At 37.1% G+C, this 21,424-nt stretch overlaps 1 protein-coding gene across 2 annotated transcripts in view; it reads right to left on the bottom strand.

Moving 5' to 3' along the window:
* PTPRO (protein tyrosine phosphatase receptor type O) overlaps window positions 1–21,010 on the bottom strand; it is a 280,097-nt gene extending 259,087 nt beyond the window's left edge. For both annotated transcript variants that reach the window (XM_032253729.1, XM_032253730.1), the window contains exon 1: window positions 20,482–21,010. In XM_032253729.1, the coding sequence (XP_032109620.1) occupies window positions 20,482–20,556 (75 nt within the window). In that variant the 5' untranslated portion in view covers window positions 20,557–21,010. The remainder of the gene's footprint in view (window positions 1–20,481) is intronic.
* Between the last annotated feature and the right edge of the window lie 414 nt (window positions 21,011–21,424).

The following is a 21,424-nucleotide window of genomic DNA, read 5'->3' as shown; positions in this document are numbered from 1 at the left end:
GACTAGATAGACTCACATTAAAACACTCCTTCAATGTAGGATATGTTTCCATAAAGAATACAATTTTTCTTAAAAAATTATTTATTTATTTTTGAGACAGGGTCTTGCTCTGTCACCCAGTCTGGGTGCACTTGCAAAATCATGCTCACTGCAACCTCGTCTTCCCATGCTCAAGCAATTCTCCCATCTCAGCCTCTCAAGTAACTGAGACTACAGGCACACTCCATCAGGCCCAGATAATTTTGAAATTTTTTGTAGAAATGGGGGTCTAACCATATTGCCCGGACTATTCTGAAACTCCTGGGCTTACGTGGAACATCTGAGCTTAAGTGATCCTCCTGCCTTGGCCTCCCAAAGTGCTGTGATTACAGACATGAACTACCTCATCCAGCGTTTAAATTTTAATTTTAAATTCATGTTAAATGGTTGCATATTTAGGACATTTAACATCAAATGCAAATATGTTTGAGATAATTAGGACTTTCAATAATTTGTAATATCTCAACCACTGTGGAATTTTGAAATAAATACATGGTGCCCAGTATTAAAGAAAACTAAACTTTTTACCTTGTATCTATTTTCACATTCATTTAAGATGTCAAAACTTTTACAAACAGAATAAATTTAAAACAGGCTTTAAAAAGTTAGATTGTATTTATGTTTTTTCATCTTCCTGTATGGTATCCTGCATTTGATTATTTCACTGTCCACTAGAAGATGGACAAGGCAACTCCACTAGAAGATGGACAACTTTATTCAACTCCACTAGAAGATGGACAAGGCGAATGAGAGGAAGATAAAATTAAGTAAGCAATATTTGCTCTTGTTCCTTTTTAAAATTACAACTTCAAGTTTTGGGGTACATGTGCAGAATGTGCAGGTTTGTTACATAGGTATACATGGGGGTGGGGCAAGGGGAGGGATTTTTGCTATTCTTAATGTGATGGGGTCGAGAGTGGAGATCCCAACTAAATGGACTTCACACACCATTATTCAGGTACACATTCCGAATAATTAGTGGGACTGAAATTCCAGAAACCTATTGTCACACAACAAGGTGAAAAACAAACAAAAAAACCAAAGCAACAGCTTGACACACTAAGAAAGTCTTCATTTTTTCAAGGGATGGGAAGATTTGGGTACATCAAGGAAGGTGCCGAGGTTGACAGTGGTAGCACCTGGTGGAGCAGGGCAGATGTCTAACAGGGAAACTTCAAGGCTGGAAGGGCAGAGGCAGTGCCCAGAAAAACTAGGGTTCCACAGCAAAGCCCCACTGGGCACTGAGCAAAACCTATGAGGACTCTTCACAGGAAAAAGACTGATGTTGGGAGTGTGCTGGTGGAGACGACTGCACTATAACTGGAGTTATTATTATAATGTAACAATTTTTACCTCCAAATAAGTGAAATCTGAAGAGGCAGTGAATGATTAGCACAGTATTTGTCATACAATTGATGCTCTATAAATGTTCATAGAAAGAATGCATAAATTATGGTCCAATATTACATAAGAAAGATGATTGGTGACCATAGACATAAAACGCTGTACAAATGCTTGATGGTATAGGTATGAAGTTAGTTGAACAACAATTTTTTTTTTCCCATTTATTTCTTTTATTGCATTTTACATTTTGGGGTACATGTGAAGAACATGCAAAATTGTTGCATAGGAACACACGTGGCAGTGTGATTTGCTGCCTTCCTCCCCATCACCTACATCTGGCATTTCTCCCCTTGCTATCTCTCCCCAGCTTCCCACCCCCCACCCTCCCTCCCCTATTTCCCCCCAACTGACCCCAGTGTGTAGTGCTCCCCTCCCTGTGTCCATGTGTTCTCATTTGAACAACAATTTTTAATGAGAATGATCTGGTCAGTATATAAAAGATGGAGCTGACATGAAAATATTTGCCATTAGACAGAAATCTTTTATGACTTATATGTTAAATCATTCCAGTCACATAATTAAGCTGTGAGTTCAGGTGACAGAAAGTGCACTTGGGTATGGAAAACTTTACTTTTTAAAAAGAAAAAGAAAGCACTACAGTGTTAATTATAGCCTTCTATGAAACACTACACACATGCACAGATACAAATAAATGTGGAAAAGAAAACATCTCTGTCCCAGAGTCAATGAAACAAGTGATGCAGACATTTTTAATAAGATAATATGTATTGAAATTGTGCTTTACAGTTTACAAAGTGCTTTCACAGATTAGCTCATTTAGACCTCACAGTAATCCCGTGAGGTAGAAGTGATTATGACTCATTTTTACAGGGAGGTGAAGTGACTAAGTGATTGCAGGCAAGTAATCTTTGCTTTACGCTGTTTTGCTCCATTCGCAATGCTACCATCTTTTTTTTTTTTTTTTTTTCATATAATCAGGTACTTGGTTTTCTCTTATCTGAGGCACATACTATATTTTATTTAATAGCTGTTAAAAAACCTCAGAAGATATGCACATTGAAGAATTCTTCCCAGCCATCGCTTTGTTTCAAGTGATGAACTCTACAAAGGCAGTATGCCTTTAATAATAGTACAGCACATTTTGTCATAAGCAGTCTGTTCCTTCAAAAATTATCATGAAACAGATTGAGAGCTAAATATGAAATGCTGAGCTCTCCAGTTGAAGCAGAGACCTCATTTCATTCAGATCAACTCTAGACAGATAAGACAAGAAATGGCTGGAAAATTATGCTATATTTTTTTCAGTCATGGCAGTACACTTCCCAGCTCAAGGTTGAGACAATTTACAGAGGAGAGGGTATGGCATAGCTTGCTTGACTAATAACTTTCTCTGCAGTATATATACCAAAGAGACAACAGGCATATTCTGGGGTCTTCCTTCTATAGAAGCATCATCACCTTATAGCTTTCATATGCAAAGTAATATCTCATGGACAAACTAAAAAATAAAAGGAAAAATAATGTATCCTGGGGCAAATGAATTAAGCTCGTTAATTTTGTATTAAGAGCTAATGTTCTTCCACATTTTTTTGCAGATACTCTAATAAATTAAATAAAAAGAAAAGAAAAACAAACAAAACGCTTATCTTAAGGTATGCTCTTTCTTTGCAAAACTAATTTCGCTGAACAGTCAGATATGTAATAATGGGCCTCCTGGGGATGTAATTTTTTATGCAACTTGACATGCAAGTCATGAGTAATTAATTGTGTCTTCTATTTACACTTTGTCAGATAAGAGTATTAAACAGAAGAGCCGAGAGGAACACAGAACACTACTATTAATCTGTTTAATTTGCAAATCTAATGTAATCAAAAGGAAGACATTAGTGTTAAAATTGTTGTTGTCTGGTGGTATCTTTCTTGGAGGGAAAGGCTGATCTGTGATGTAAAAGTCTCATAAAGCCAACAAGCCACAAAATCTCATGTAGGCTTCTAAAGCCAAGGTGTAAGTCTGCCATGGTGCTTCTGTCATTCACCATAAGAGCCCCCAATTTAAAAGAATTTAAAACACCAATTCTCCCCATTAGCATATAATGTTACATTCAGCTCTGTGTAATTATCTTACAAGTATAGAAGCATCAAATCTATTACAATGAAGAAGATGAAAAACAAAAAATAAGCCTGAGATTTATGAATATATAGGAATCCCCTGATAGCAGGCTTTTTTTTTTTTTTCTGGGAACATGTACCTGACAGACTGATGGACAGAAAGAAGAAACTGCAAGAATGATTTTGGATGGGCATGAGTCAGCTGTCTCCAGGAGCAATCTCTACCCCATTTCTGTCCAAAAAGCAGTCCCAACCAAGGACTTAGAAGCTGATTCAGTCACCTAAATCTCAAGATATTTCTATAGTAAGTAGAAGAGGGAGAAGTGGTAAACCCATGAATAGGGAAATATAAGCCATGTCAGAGTTTTCACACAGAGCAGCATGCTATGCAGTAGTGTGTGTAGAGTTCAATGGTCAAATGGACCAAACTTTCACTCCTAACTCCTTTAGTTCCTCTCTGAAACTCAGTTTCCTCATTACTGAAATGATGATAATGATATATAGGAGTATATAAGGATTCGATGAAATAATGTCTGTTAAGTTCCTGGGAGAGTTCCCAATAAACAGCAGTCACTCAATAAATGGTAGTGATAATCAGTAGCATCTCCATCATTATCAATAAGGCAGTGAGGCTTGAAAGAACTAAACCATCTAATTTCTGCTTGTGTTACCTGTATTGATTAGTTCCTTTGGGACATATCTTATATACAAATGAGGCACTATTGATAGAACCTCGATTGTTGAGCTGGTGGTATGCTTATGTACATAACAGTGAGGTTTAGATTCTCTACTTAGCTTTGGCTAGTGACGTATATAAATATGTAGAAGAAATTCTTCAAGTATGGGGGCATATATATGAATTGCAATTACTAATGTAAACAATGGCAAATTTTTAGTCACATGCAGAGGATATAAATTTGAAAGTATGCTGACAGTTACAACTTGTCTCTGAAAAAAAATCCATTTATTTTTCATTTATCTCTAAGAGTGCATGCCGATTAATGCATAAACAATATGATCTAGGGGAGTTTAAGTCTAGGGACTAATTTACTGAACTACTCAAGCAACAGAGGATTATTTTATCTAATTAAGACAAAGCACACGTATTTAGAATTAAGCATTTGCATTTAACAGCAAATTCAGAATTATAAAAGCAATTAAAGCTAAAATGAGGTATGATAATTTTTTTTTCTGCACATCACTGCTGAACTAAAGCTCATTTTAATGTTTGCCTTCGTAGCATTATTGAATAGATTATTATGAATAGAAGTTCATGGCTGGGCAAAACCACCTTTTCAACCTCATTTCCAACTTCTCATCCTCCTCAGGACCTGAATCCATCCCCACTGTTTCATTCAAGCCTCCTAAATATGACTTACATTTTCTCGTGTTTCTACTTCTATTCTCTGTTTCTCCAATATGAAATGTTTTCCTTAACCAACTCTAACTATTTAAACTCTAATTTCCATTTTTATCTGATTCTCTGAAGAGTCATTAAAATATTGCCATTAATAGTGTTGTGGGAATTATGAATGGGAATGCATTAACACTTGGTCCTTTCAAGAACTTTCTAGATAAACCTTGTAAGAATATAATCCAATATACAGCCTGCTTCATAATGAATTTGAGTTTGCAGCTAATGGTGTTTTATTGAAGTCCTTGTGTATTTTGTGTATGTTCCCAAATTGCTTCACATTTGCTTCAATAACTTACTTTCCCTGCCGTTGTAGTTATTGTTTTTCTGAGACAGTCCCTACAGGACAAAGACTGCATGTATCAACTATGGGAATATGTAGTACAGTGCCATACGCACACACACACAAAAAAAAAACAAAGCAAGATTTGAAAACTCTAATAAAGTTTTTAAAAAACTTTTTCCTGGAGATAAATATAGATTTATAGGAAGTTGCAAAGAAATATACAGAAAAGTTCCAGGTATCCTTGACCCTGCCTCCCCCAATGTTGATATTTTACATATTAAAACAAGAAAAATCCAAACTGTGAAACTGACATTAGTACATCCCTAACTGACATTAGGGCATATACAGATTTCACCAGCTACATATGTGCTTATTTATGAGTATATGTCTAGATCTTACCATTTTATCACATGTATAACTTTATGTAATTACCCCATCACAATCAAGATGCATAACTGTTTCATTATTACAAGGCTTCCTCAAGTTACCCCCTTTTAGCCACCTGCATCTATTCCTCATTACCCTAATCCCTTGGCAACCATGAATCTTTTCTTCATCATAATGTTGTATAATAGAATCATACAGAATGGGAGCTTTTGAGATGGTCTTTTTCCACTCAGCATAATTTTCTTGAAGTTCATTTAAGTGGCTATGTGTATCAATGGTTCATTCCTTTTCATTGCTGAATAATATTACACGGTATACATGCACTACAGTTTTTAAACTTTTTACTTATTGAAGGACGCTTTCGTTAATCTCAGTTTTGGGCTAGTATGAAGTTTCTATGAATACGTTGGAGGTGTAGAGGTTTTAGTATTTGATTAAGATAATTGCAATTCCTCTTCTATGGTTAGTTTATTTTAATTAGAGCAGAGATTTTCAGGGATGAGTGAGATAGGCAAGGAACTAGTGACTGCATACTGTACAAAATGTGTTTGTTTGTGTTTTCAGGAAGAGGTAACCATTCATCCTGGTTTTCCCAGAATAGACCAATTTGTGGCATAAGGATCCCTTCACTCTGGTTGGTGTTCCGGTTGGCATGATAAATTATATAATTACTCTGATTCAGTTTATGTAAGGATTCCAAGGATCACTATTATGCCTGCTTGCTTCTGATGGAATTGAATTTTAGTAAATTTGTAATTTTTCTAAGTCCCTTTGGAGTGACTCACTGGAGTCTGAGGAACAAGATCATCTTCCTGCAATGAATGATAGTCTTGCTGAAGTCTCTACTATTCCTGCTGGCTTCTTTTCTGCTACAAAATGTGTTTTCCTACAAAATGTTTCTTCCTGAGTCAGTTTCATGGTTGAGGACATTGTCCAAGCTCATGTCTTAGCTCCACAACTGGAGAGGAAAATATTCTTTCACCTCCACTGCCATTGCCGGTTTGAAAACAATTGCAGGACTAGGTTCTGATTGTTCTGGCTTAGATCACGTGACAGTTTCAAAGACAGGGGTCAGCGAGGTGCACTCCCCACATGGGCTTAGGTCAGATGTTCACCTCTTAGTTGTTTGCTCTGCCCAGAGCACTGAGGTCAAGTAGGAGACTGGTATCCTCGCTTCAGACTACGTAAATCAAAGAAGAGAAGAAATTTTCCTCCAAGATTAGCAAGATATTAGCAAGGTTGGGGGTGAGTCAGGCTGACCAGATGGGATGCAAGACTGGGCTGCTGGAGGAATAGTGATCTGGGCAGCCACTGTGATGTGTCTTCTATGAAGAGATCAGTACACTGCCAAATGCCATAGCTAGTAAAGAATACAGCCAGAATTCAACTCTATATCTTTTTTTTTTCACTAGCCAGCCTATTTTCTTAAGTTCTTTATGCACAGTATTTAGCTGTGAAAAAATAGAAGATAAATGCCTGCCAATATAGCACCTGAAGTTGTTCTGTGTGTGTAGTTTTTAAGTAATTACACTAATGGTGGTCACACACATAGACAACAATCCCTTACTCAACAACTTTCTGTTCTCCACGTCATGGTTATAATCAATATCTATGATCACCTGAGTCCTTAACAATGCCAATACGCTTGGGGATTGCATGCAATTGACCTGGACGTATGACTTAATGTCCTAAATTGCAGAAGAGTGAAAATGTTCAGGTCTTGAAAAAATTATCACAATAACTTTAGGTGAAAAAAGTATGTATCACAGGGAAGTTTTATACTTTTTTAAAAAACATATATACTCAAATGCACAGACATAGGAAAAGAGTTGGAAAGATATGTCTCCAGATGGTAGCTATTTTGAAATGCAGTGTCTAGGAATGATGATATTCTTTCACTGCCTGTTGTATTTTATACATTTCCACTGTGAACATCTATGAGTTTTCCAGTTCTTTGTATGTTATAACGAAATTCTTGTGCATGATGATGCACACCTGATTCAGGTTAAAAGATTTCAAATTAAAAATGCCTTACTTCAGAAACATAAGCAACCATTGAGTAAAGAAGCTGATTGAAGGCCTTGGTGTAGCAACAAGAATTTCAGTGGAAAGAGTCTCATTAGTTTCTCAATTATCCTTCAGAAAAGAAAGATGTTCTATCAATCTAGCAGTAGAAATAAACCAAGGTAGTAGCATAGAGATTTTTAAAAAAGGCTTTACAGATGCAACTGTATTTTATTTGTTGCAAATCAACAAAATGTAAATCCAAGGAAGCAACCTGGGACACATCATAAGGGTGGCTCAGTTTTAGCAAATTTTGCTAATTGAAAAACAAAACAAAACCTCATAAACTAAGTTTTTAGAATGAAGTCCAAAGTATTTAGCTCTAAGTCCTTGCGATTATTTTAGTAAAGCTTTGTCAACACCAGATTTTCCATATTACAAGTCTCAAGTATCTAACCACTTTGAACAAGGCCTATAGTCATTTCTAAAAGACTAATTAAAAAGTATAATTTAGTTAGGAAAAATTGCAGAGAAAATTCCCCCATGACAATGCAGAGTAAACTTGGCCACATGTCATCACTATGTTTATATGTAAATAAGGCTATAACACCAATGTATTTCATAATAACCTTTTTTTCTATAATCCTTTGAGGGAGGGCCACATGACTCAATGTTTAATAATATGTGCAGACAATATACCATTCCCTTGGTCTTTTACTATTTGCCTTATTAATCAACTTAACATTCACAAACTTTAGAAGTCAATTTTTTTCCCAGATAAAAATCTAAGAATTTTAAGTACCTCCAAATAATAAGGTATTTCTTATGGTGATGGTGTCAGTGTTTATTATTATAAATGTGATGCTTATAGTTTTTGGTATTTGGCAATACCAATTTTTATAATTACACTTCAGTTATCAGCACAATATCCAAGTAAATAGAAAGCCCATAGTAATTTTACTAGGATATCTATTTTATGGATCACCAACTTGACTTAAATTGGAAATTCCTGGCTTATCTCAGAGAAAGGATGATTAACTTAATTCTAGTGTAGCCACTCTAGAGTCAGAAAGAGACTTGTGTAAATGTGTTCTCAAATGTTTCCAGAAATGTTGATTTGATATTAAAGATTATTAATTTTAAGAAAAACCATTCATTAAGCAAAGAATTATTAATGTTATTTTTATACTCTCCAGAAGTGATTCTCCTGATCACAAATTTATGAAGTCAGGGGCAAAAACTCCTTTCAGTCATATGTGTGAGAGTGTAAATAATTTGATCACAATTTTCCTTCTATTTTTGGCTTTGGAGAATATATTGATTTGCCAACAAACATAAACAAAATTAAAGCCGTAGAATAAAAATTACAGCTAACTCAAACTTCAGTACTTTTTCAGTACAGTTAATAGACTATGGATACAGATCAGTGCATTACAAGATTATGCCATGCTTTTCAACTTACCAGAGAAATACTGAATTATTTAAGTTATAGTATTTATCTTAAGCATATATTATGTATGTTAGTCACTTGAAAATCTTTACAATCCAGGTTTTTGGTATGTATATACTAACACTTTAATGTATGTAGCACTCATTTAATCAGCATGTTTAACTCATTGTCTATGTTGCATAATAAATATTTATCACTTTGTATTTCAACTGAATATAAAAAATACCAGTTGTTTCTGTACAAAGTTACCCAATGGAATCTTATCCAGGAAAAGACATTTTAGAAAAGGCATTTAAAAATTTCCGTGAGGTGCCCATATGCACTTAAAAAATAAAAATATAATTTTCAAAATAAAGGAAGTCACAAAACTTTTAGGTTTTGTTAAAAAAAACACAATAATTTATCATCTGAGCTTCAATTGGTTGAGTGAGTTTTAAGAAATGCTTTTTGAGGTCAAGAGCCAATCTGGTTATATTGACATGCATGGCTAGAGAAAAAAAGATTTACAATTTAATTTTCAATTTGGCATTTTCAAACTGTAGGGCTAAGATAAAAACAAAGTTTTACATTTTAAAAACTCAGAAAACCTTTCTCATAAGTAAGTAAATTACAGGCACAGTCAATGAATAAGATGGAGAATAAATGATCAGAAAAGCTATCTTTTTGCTTCTTCACACAAGCGAACCTATTTATGACTTGGGCACCCATAATTTGTCCTCAATGGCTTACTCTGACGGAGTAAAATAAAGAGAAAAAAATAGTATGAGGAGCATTATCTTGATGTCTAAAGGAGTTCATTTTTACTTGTGCTAATAAAACCTCTGTTCTCTCCACAAGAGCAAAATGGCCTCTCCAGGTCATCTTCTACCCTGATGCCTCTGCCTCCCCAGCTCGACTCAGCAGTGCCTGCCTGATAGACTCTCCCTTCCAGCTCATCTCACTGTGCAGCTTCTCCACTGCCTGTGCTTGTACATCTGCATCCTGCTCTTCCTCTGTCTCGAGTCTGTCCCATACCTTCTGTTTGACCTCCCTCACTCCATTTATTTATTCAACACTTATTCATTCATTCATTCACAAATCTTCACTGGACATTGCTACGGGCCAGGGACTCTACCAGGAGCTGAGAATACAACAATGAACATAATAGACAAAGTCCTTGCTCTCATGAAAACCTATAAGTATTCCAGTAGAGGAGCCAAGTTATCAGTAAAAACAGAATGTGATGTCATGTAGTGAGTGACGCTTTCTCTGGAGAAAAAGATGCTTAGGTAAGAGTGGTAAAATATCAGAGTGATAGGAACGATTTGAGATTGGCTGTTCAGAAAGACGAACTGAGTAAAAACGTTTTTTGAGCAGAGATTGGAATAACATAGAATCTGCATGTATAGAATACTTACTATGTGCCATGCATTTTTCTCACACTAGCATTCCCAACTCCTTACCATGGTTCATCATGGTACCCCTCAGGAAGAATAAAAACTGCCTTCCTCTCCATTTGTTATTGTGACTATAAAAAAAGAAAAAAATGGCAATAGGCAGAAAAATTGGGGCTGGTGTAAATAGCTTAAACTGGTGTGATGGAGGATGAGGACAGAACAGTGAGAGGACAAGCTTCTCATATTTTATCTTTATAAGCCATCAGGTCTGTTGGCAAAGCAGTGAATTCATAACATGCATTAGAGCAAGAGCAGTTACTATATAGTGCTTTACTAAACTCAAACAGAGATAGAAGTAACACGTGAAAGCTACAACCAGAAATAGTTAATCTCAAGACCAAAACAAATCAAACCAAAACACAGCAACAACAAAACAACGAAACTGTTGTCTAAAGGTGGAACGGTTATTTTACACCTCTTGGCAATTTCACCATTTGTGGCTAATTGGCAGTGATATTAGAGACAAGATCTAAACATCAGCTTAAATTTTGAACTATATGGTCTTTGAAAAAATATGGCTTTATGATTCAATGGCATATACTGAACAAACATGATTGGTCTGTTAAGCTATATATTAAGATCATCACATTGGAAAACAATATTAAAATGTATGTTTCATTTTTTCATTCAAAATTCAAAGAAACATTTTATATATACAATTACTGAAAACAGAGTTAGTACAATCCATAAAATAAAGAGGATATTTTCCTCCAGAATCATTTTCCTGAACATCAGTGTTTTATAATAAAGTTGAGATGATTGCTTTCCAAACAAATTATCCTGATTCTGAGATTTAAATTAAAGTTGATCTTGCTGCTACGTTTTCTTTATCCTTAAGGGTACAGTTATAATTTTTTAAACAAAGAGAAAGATAAAGCATCTAGCATATGAGCATAAATATTGTTTCTTAGAGCATATTCATTATTCTCCTGAGGTCAGGAGTTCAAGACCAGCCTGGCCAACATGGTGAAACCACAACTCTACTGATAATACAAAAATCAGCCAAACATGGTGTTGCATGCCTGTAAACCCAGCTAATTGGGAGGCTGAGGCAGGAGAATTGCTTTAACCGGGAGGCAGAGGTTGTAACGAGCCGAGATTATGCCACTGCATTTCAGCTGGGTTACAGTGCAAGACTCCATCTCAAAAAAAAAAAAATACTACAATCAAACAACTTTGAAAATATATACACTATATTTCTCCTTTGGAAGACACAATATATGTTAGTATATTAAAAGTTCTAAGATATCTTGGCACATAAAAATAAGTTACTACTACTTTAAACAAACTTAAACTAATAATCTCCCAAATTCATGTTACCACAAAGGTATTCATTTTTAGTAACATTCAGTTCAAGAATATTGCCAGCCTCTCTAATACACTATGGAGCACATTTTGGGAATTGCTGCTTTGTACACTTTTTTACTGCCCTACCTCTTTGACTTTGCCTATTTTTACTATTTCACCCTTCAGTTTATTGTTGTACATAATATTAATTGAGTGTTACTGTATTCTAGGCACTGTTCCCAGGACTTCACTTCATTTTCCCATCTATCCCTGATGATAATTCTAAGACATATGTACTAGAGATGACCAAAAGGGAATCCAGAGAGGTGAAGTAACTTTCCCAACATCCTACTGCCAGTAAATAGCACAGCTAAAGAACTGATATTGACCTCAGGTATCTCTAGTCTGTCCTGGCACCTATGCACTCATCAAATAAGGGGATGCTTTTGATTCTTCAATTCCCAGAAGCATTTATACTTCCCAGTCTCCATAGTGTCCAATAGCTTACCTATTTCTTAATTCAAAGATACTTTCCAGACCTTAGCTTACAGGACCTCTCTGCTGCATTGGTTGATGTTTGCCAACAAGTTCTCCACTTGAAATTTCCTAGATCTTGGGCTTCCTTAATTTTGCTTTCCTCCTGTACCTCTCTGGCTGTGCCTTCATCTTCTTAGATTCCTTATTTGCCTGAAATTAAAAATTGGTGCCTTTCAAGACCCCATTCTGGCCCACTGCCCTTCTCTCCCTTTCTCTCTGCCAGGTCCCACTCACATCTCCAGGCCTTTCATCTCCTCTACCCTTCAGGTTCATAATAAAGTACCTGTTTTGTTTGTTTCTCTGTTTTCAACCTATTCAAACTCAAAGGTCTACCACTAACCCATCATGTCTTATATCAGTCAGGGTCCCAGCAGGACGCTCAAAAAGGAAATCCAAGAGAATGTAACAAAGTGATGGACTATTGATCAAGGTCTGGAGCAGAAGTAATGTGCTAAGCATGAAGAAAAAATATTTGGGGCCTAGAAGCAGAGAGAAGTTATTGCCCTCAAGGGATAAGGACAGAGAACTGTTTCAGGAATTTGGACAGAACATCAGCCTTATAAGAGGGGCTCACTATAGAACTGGAAGAGATAACGAGACCACAGCCTAGTGGGGGCTGGCCAGGGTGGAAACTGGGAGAATAAATGATTTGATTTCTTCCTCCTTCTAGCAGTAATCTTCTGCTAGTGTTTTCTATTGGCCAAACTCACTAGGAGCTAAAGGGCAAGGGAACAGGAAGAAATGGTCCATAGAGGGAAGCTTTCTGGCACGGGGCACAGTGGAGGGGCAAGCTGATCTCGATGATAGACTATCCATCACACATGCTATCTTGAGACCACTGCTCTCCCAGGAAAGAGGGTTGGTTACCAATAAATTACCCTATATCCTGCTCTCCCCAATTTCCCACGTCTAATCAGTCTTGCCAATTTAGCTGTTTGCAACATTGTCTCTCTTTTACTGTCTGTCACCCTAAGGTCAGTGTTTGTCATCTCTTAATTGGATAATTACAATAACCTGCTACCAGTTTAATTCTTCGAGGCTTGCTCTACCTTTGGGATAGCCTTTCTTGCAGGCAAAAAGCTCTATCTGAAATGCAGCTCTTACCTCACTAATGCTTTGATTAAACCCTTCAATAAGGCCTAGAGAATACAGAGATCCTACTTTCTAGCTCAACATATAGAAGTCTCCCTGATCTGGCTCCCGTCGCTTCATTGCCTTTGATGCACATCTGCATTTTCCTAAACTCTGCCATGCGTTTCACAACACTGGGCCTTTGCTCATCCAGTTTTCTCTGCCAATGTGCTATATTTTTGACCCTAACTAATATATGTGCTTCAGGACTCAGCTCAAGAATCATCTTAAAAGAAATCATTTCCCAAACCACTTAATAGTTAAGTGTCTCTCTTCTAGCAGCCCACATTTTCCTTCTTAAAACAAAACACCATATTTTAATGACCGTGGTCTGAGTCCCTGTTCCCACTATGCCATTGGCCGAGATTCAACTGGTATTATCCACTTCTGTACCTATAATATCTGGTAAAATTCCTGGCACATATCAGATGCTTAATGGATATTTGATTAACTAAATGGAATTGGGCAGTAAGTATTCATTCTGGAATACAAAAGACAGTATTGAAGAAGAAAATGAGCTTCTCAATCTTGCCATTTTGGCTTTGGGGAAAGATTGGTCAGCCAAAAAATGTTTACAGGATGCTCTTTCAAGGAAACTAAAAGACAAGGAGAGATTAATTATAATTAATGCCAGCATCCAAAAGCAGGAATGCTATAGTTAATCAAAATAGAATATTGATTTAGAAAATAAGTACAGAGAGGTGGGAATCAGACGTCAGATAGGACCAAAGACACAAAGAGCACTGAAGATTCTGTTGAATTCTCTGACATCTGGTTTGTACATGACAATCACAAATTCCTATGGGTGGAACCAAGAGGGAATCACAAGATACGGATCAACATAGCAGGGTCATAATTGGTCTCTGACATGGGTTAAGGGTAGAGAGAACCAGGATCAGAAATTCCTCTGCACTTAATTTGGTCAACAGAGGGTAATAATGAAGAAACAGTACTGAGGGCATGGTAGAGTCATATGATGCTCTTCCTCACCCGTACATAAATCACTGATATTAAAAACCTAGTGGGCAGAAAGAGGAAAATAAAACAAAAGTCTCAATTATCTGAAAAAAATAAAGTGAAATAGCACACAAAAAAGAAAACATTCATCATTTAAATGTCACATAGGTTACTATTAATAGATATAATTTTGATCTTGGACCATTACTTGTACATTAATTGCATTCCTATTCTTCTAATTTGCTAGTAAATGTACAACAATTATACTTTTTAAAAACAGGCTTATTTAGTTTAAATTTTCATTAACATAGGAATAGTCTTGTTAGAAAAATGAACTGTGCAACATTCCTATTCATAAAGAGTGAAAAACCAAATAAAGAGTATTTGATAAGAAAATACATTTATTTGCATATAAATAGAATAGCAGTAATTTGCTTTCATCCAATGTTCTTCATTTCATTCTCTTATTTTCCCTATATTCATTTTCTTACAGAAATTACCATTCATACTTATAATTTGCAGTACTGCTCTCAAGCTCAAAGTCCTATTTCCATTTCTGATTCTCTGTTTCTGAAATATTTTTCCAAGCATATATCACTTTTCTCCCTTTCATCTCACTTTCTTGAAAAAAGGAAAGAAAAAAAAAAACTTTTATCAAGAAATCCCCACAACCTTGTTTCAAACATCTTCTGTTTTTTTGGTGGTTTAAAAATATTCAGAAGAAAAAGGAGCTGGCCTTTAAGTAACAAGAACGCCTAGGGAAAGAAATCTTTCATTGGAGAATCCGATGCTGAAAAAATTGAGAATGCTTTTCTGGCACAAGGATAAGACATGATCCTACTCATAGAAATAAATTCAAAGGGACAATGTGCAGAGGAAAAAAAAGTCTAAGGATTGGTGTTCTGAAGACCTAGAACAAGCTTGGAAAAGGGAAACATTAGGAGTAATCGACGATAGAAGATTACAGGAGAGGTGTTTAATCAAGGAAGTTTTTCACATATTCTTCTTATTGGCTTATAGGAACCATCTGGGACCTGCTGGAGTCAATAGCACCAGGAGAGAAGGAACCCATTCACACTCCTCCCAATCCATTTACACTCTTGCTTACTCTACTTGGGCCATATTAACCTTGTTTGGGTTCCTCAAATCAATGACACCAGTACACAAAAAAGTCTTACATACTTATTTAAGAAAAAATAGCTGATATAATGGGTCCTTAAGATGACTATCAAAAAGTTCTGTAAGAAATTGGGTTATATGACCTTGGATTAAACACCGCCATAGGTATAACCAAGACCAGGGTGTAGAAGAGACTTCATCTCTTAAGGGTAATGTCTGACAAAACATTAGGGGGATTTAGACTAGGAACAGAGAAATCTTGGTCAGTTCTGGTTGGCTGTGGTCGTAGGGGAGTAGTGATGTGGAAGAGGAGGCAAAAATATTACCTGTATATCTGGGTACTGGCTGAAGTTGTAGATCACCCATAGAGGGTAAAAAAAAAAAAAAAAAAAAAAAATCAATTTCCTCTAGTATGTCATTTGCTACTTTTTAATTAATAACATTAAACAGGGGTGAGGCAACATTAACAAATAAATGAGCAATTGAGAGTATTACATTTTTGGGAAAAATAACACATTGATATTTTGATTTATGGTTTTAATAAGATCCTAATATAAGTGATTGGTAAAATTTTTACTATTTTAATGTAATGAGTGCATTGTAGCATTGTAGTTGTGATTGTTTAACTCACATAACGATAATTTTCTTGCATTTACCTTAAAGATGTGTTCACAAGTTAATATTGTAATATTTCATAATTCTCAGTCAGAAGCTTTTATGTAATGCAGAAAATTTAAATCCCATTTATTAAGCTTCTATTAAATTCCTAACATCCCATACTAACACCATGGAAGATAGATATATTACAATAGACATTCCTTTATTTCAAAAATATTTACAATGTATTTGGAGTAATTAAATGAAAACATTAAGTACTTTATAGTAAAGCTCATCATTGCATTGGGCTGTGTTTCTGAAAATGCAACATCACTGAAACTGTGTATGGAGAGGCATTAAATTCGGGAGAAAATGAGAACTTGATATTTTTGGTCATTGTTGTTAAGCCTTCTATTGTGCCACACTGCTACCAACTACGATGTTTTATATACGTGCATCAACTATATCTGACATCAAATATTCTTTCACAAACCCTCAAGCCTCAAGTTAGAATTATATTGATAAGGTTCAGAAGTAAATCTGCTTATAAGTTTGAAGACCTTTAACTTGGATATTTAGATAGTAGAAATAGTGTTACATTTAAAACTAAAGTGCAACTCATATTGTTTTTAATCACTTACGCATATAAATGTGCATTTTCTTTTGGGTCAAAATGAGGCAGAGGTGTAATGTGAATTTTCAATTCCTTTGTACAACAATAGTCTCTCACATAACAAAGAACAAAAGCAAACATATGTTCACAGTGGGAAGGATTATTACTCGATCATCTGTAGAAGCATGGCCCAAGGAGCCTTTGCCAACCTACTGGGGATGTCACATGTAAAAAGGTTTCTCCAACAGGATGGCAATATGATTTATTAAAGGACTCAGATGACACAGGAGTTAAGGGCAGCAAACTTCATTGTGATGGAAAGAGTCTAAGCTGCTCTAGCAAAATGAAAGGATTATGGTTCACCTGCCAACACGGTACAAAATATGGATGAAACCTCAACCACGAAAAAAGAAACTTATTTGTGTGTGTATGGGGTGGGGGCAGACATAGGAAAGGGGAGAAAGGCAGATGGACCATGGAAAGCAGATATTTCTCCTGGATAAGAGTGGAATGGCCAATATCATAACACTAAAATATAATTCTATATTATAGAATTAAATATGAACCTGTTTCAGAAAATACAATATTAAGACCCTTTTTAAATTTAATATTCTTTGACGATATCTCTGGTAAAGGCAGAAATAGAAAGAAATAGAGAGAAGGGGTTAAAAAAGGACAGATGTCAAGCCCGTGAGTTTAAGGAAATATTCCAGCTGACTACTAAAAAGCAACATTTCAGGGAAGGCCAACTTCAAATTCCTATGATGTCATATTCCACAATCTACATCTTAGTAGTCAGAGTACTTATACTGAGTAAACTGATACAGGAAGACATTTTCCAGGAGGGCTTCAGTAAAGATAGGACAAGTGTAGAAAGTTACATTTCTTTCACTGGGAATTACGGGAAGATGCACAACAGCCAGGCTCACCAGATAAATACCTCACTTGCATTCATCCATAGAAGGCTTTGAAATTAGTAGCTTTCCATTTAATAACAGAGTTCCATTTTTTGCTTCTATTTTACATAAATCATCAATATTGATATAAAAATAAAAATTTTCATAACCAACATTGTGTTTAGGCAAGATAGATTATGCAGCTGTTGGCTTCATAATGTGCAGTGGATGATTTAGACAATCTGAGATGCCCTATTCTATGTGCTCATCACTACTACATGGATAAGGAATGTGGCACAGGGACTTTTTTTGCCAGTCACATTTAGGTTCCCTCAATGGAACTGGTTATAGTCATTTATACACATTCAAACTTTTATACTTTTCCACCATTGATATCCAGCTGCTTATTTTTGAGTTGTGGAAAATATAAAACTATAAATAAAGCCTCATACTTGAATTTCTCTGTCTTATGGTCTTTCAGGGTTTTCACTCTTATATGAAGGATACTCATATGGAGTAGTGAAAAATGTATTAACTGTGGTGAAAACTATGGAATTTTTTTTTGCAGGGGAAAGTTGAGAGAATGTTTTATTTCTGACTCGGCATACATGAAACATTTTAGATTTTATTATTGAGTTACAGTCAGCAGTTTGGTATTTAATAATGGAACTTTTCCCATCCTCCTATCACCACCTGCTTGAGTAGATATATTTTACTGCACTTATTCAGGACCTAGAATTTAAAAATATCTCCACATTACAAAGAGATTATACTATGTGGCCAATGTACCATGTAATATACTATCCCCGAAATGTAAGACGTTACCTTATGTGCCCAATTTACCACTTTGAACAACTCATGCCAACTGCAACACAATAGGAGCAAATGAAATAACATGTAAAGTAAAATACCTGAAAAACTGGCACAGAGAAGATATTTAATATATACAGTTTTGTCTTCTTTCCTCTGATATATTTTATATTCAGATGACAAAAATATTACATTCACATAAACTAAAAGACAATGAGTTTTCTTATAAAATTTTGTCCCATTACAATAATTATTATTTAAATGGCAAACTTTGCCAATGTATTTACTATGTGATGCAGTTTGCCATAATTTACATTTACCAGCAATGTTCGGGAAGGTACCTATTACGTGAAGCAGGTTGGATCTTTATGGCAATCAGTAACATTATCATTATGCCATCACTAACTGCATTTTCTCATTCCAATATTGAGTTCTATGTCAAACTGTGGCCACATTTATTTCATTTAATTGCAAAACCTTACCCCTACTCCCAACCAAATCATTCTCTCATTTCTGGAATTTTCTCATGAAGAACTCAAGCAAAAACCTGCAGTTGTGCTGAAGGTTAGGTTTGGATCAGATGTCATGTACATAACTCTTAGCTGTTAGTAAAATGTATAGTGACTTGATTTCTCATTTTGAGTTCATGACAATTATCGCATAGGTAAAATAGTCATGACAGTTTGATAAATAGTTAGACAATGACTAATAGACAACTTAATAAGTCTAATACATTTGTGATGTGTACAAAAGAACAACCTCCTACAGTAAAAACATATAACTGAGCTTATTATTTACCATATTTTAAAATAAAATGATTATTGATCACTTAAAAAAAACGTAAAAGCATATTAATATAATTTAAGGTCTTACTTAGGCATTCTGCTGCTGTTTCTCCCTGAAAAATCTTTTTCTATTTTGTGTTAAGACAAATGAAAGCAGGGAGTATTTAAAATTAATGCTGTTCTTTATCCATTGGTCCTGTTCCACTATATTCTTTTCAGGCATTCATAATTAATGGTGCATATAAGCAAGAAGTGACTCTATAATAAGAAAACCTTTAGATCCATTAACCTTGCATCAATTTCTAGGGTAGGTATCGCTGTGGTCCTGAAAGGATAGCTCCGAGTCACCTGTCGACATTCTGGAGTTTGCTTTGCGGAGAGGGGAAAGGACTAATCTACAGAACTACAGTAGATCCGCTAAAGAGATGAGTGATAGACAATCACTTCACTTCACATCGCCTTCCAAGAAAACATCTGGCTGACATTTATTCAAAAAATTTATATACAGTATAGTTGTCAGACTGATTTTTCAAAAGCAACCCCTTTTCATTTTTCTCAAAGTAAAACCGCAGGGTAGCACATTCCAAAGAAGATAGGAAAAAGTTAATTATTACATATTTTTCCACCATTAAATCTAGGGTAGTATCATCTGTAAATATAGCGGAGAAAGTCTAGAGACTTTTTAAAAGGAACCCTAAAGATGTTGATAGGAGTTGGGGAAAGGAATCCTTGCCAAGCTCTGCCTGACACTCCTTATTCAAGGAAAATTCTGCCCTAACGCAGCCCTGGCAGTCTATTTGTGACCAGGGAGCTCAGTCTCGCTCCATTCCCCAGTGTATAATTCCAGCTGTAAGGAAAATTAAGACAAAGCAGCCACACATTCTGTGCGAGGGAGGGCGGAAAGGTTAAGCAGCGTTGGGGAGCAGTGGAAACCAGAAAAGAGAGTGACCTCATTTTGCCTGAGAAAGCGCCATCCAACAAGCCCACCTTTGATGCGGATATCAGCGGCGGTAAAAGAGCACAAAGGGCGAAAGCTGCAGAGTGCAAACTTCCCTTATCCTTCCACCCCCACCGCTCAAGACCACCAGGAACACGCACACGCGAGGACAACAAAGCGTGCGCCCAGGCTGCACGGCGGGCGCTTCCCGCGGCCGGGTCATCGCGCCCTGGGCGCGCCGCTCCTCACGGCAGAGCGAGGGCGCCTGAGCGCGGCAGCCGCCAGGACCGCCCGGAAGGAGGGGTGGGGGGAGCTCCCCTACCTTGAACAGCACAAAGAGCCAGAGCAGAGGCAGGAGGCGGAGGCCGCCGTGTGTCCCCGTGGGCAGGTGCCCCATCGCTGCGCGGACGGGGACCCGGGGGCACGGCTGCGCTAGCGGACTCCCCCGGCGGCGGCTCACAATGGCGAACTGGGGCTGCAGCCTCAGACCGTGGGCGCCGAGGTTGCTCCTGGCGGGCGCATGCTGCTTTTCCAGTCCCCCTGCGCCTGCTCCCTTTCCTCCTCGGCGCCCGGAGTCCTCCAAGAACGTGCCAGGCGCTGCTGTTCTTTAATGACTAAGGATGTAGAGGGTGGGGATTGGAGTGGGCGAGGCTCTGTCGCCGCCACCACCGTGGCTGCCGGAGGAGGCGCGGGGTACGCGTGGTGAGCGAGAGGCGGGGGCCCCCGCGCCCAGCCCGCCGTGGTCCTCTGGCAGCAGGGACACTCTCACTCTGACTGCCTACCCATAAAATGACAGCAGCCTCCCAACCCTTCCGCTGCCTGCTACTGCTGGATAGCCCCCCACTGCAGACTCCGCCTCAACCCTTCCCACAGTCTCTGAGTCTCCGGAGTTCTGTGGGGTTTCCCTGACCCCTCTTGAGCAATCCAGGCGCCAGATCCCAGTTCCCTCTCGATCTTCCTACATCTGTACTCAATTGCAGGTATAAAGGATCAGTAACACCTGGGTGGTGGTGACTGTAGAAACAGTGTGTAGTGTGAGTGTGTGTGAGTGTGTGTGTGTGTGTGTTAGGAAGGGTATTTTCTCTCCTTTCCCACTGCTTCCTTTCTCTCCATCCCGTTTACATCCTCTCCGTCCCACACTCACCCAGGAACAAATAGCACAATTATGTACGTTTTCCATTTGAAATCAGCCGTTCTTGTACATTTCAGATTCTCTTTTGATACCAAAATCTGTCGGGTCTCTTGAAGCTGAATATAGAAGGGGA

This window comes from Sapajus apella, unplaced genomic scaffold (assembly GCF_009761245.1).
Source record: "Sapajus apella isolate SASKATOON/1434 unplaced genomic scaffold, GSC_monkey_1.0 scaffold84, whole genome shotgun sequence".
NCBI lineage: Eukaryota > Metazoa > Chordata > Mammalia > Primates > Cebidae > Sapajus > Sapajus apella.
The sequence above is the reverse complement of the archived record's forward strand: the minus strand, read 5'-3'. Positions and strand labels throughout refer to the sequence as shown.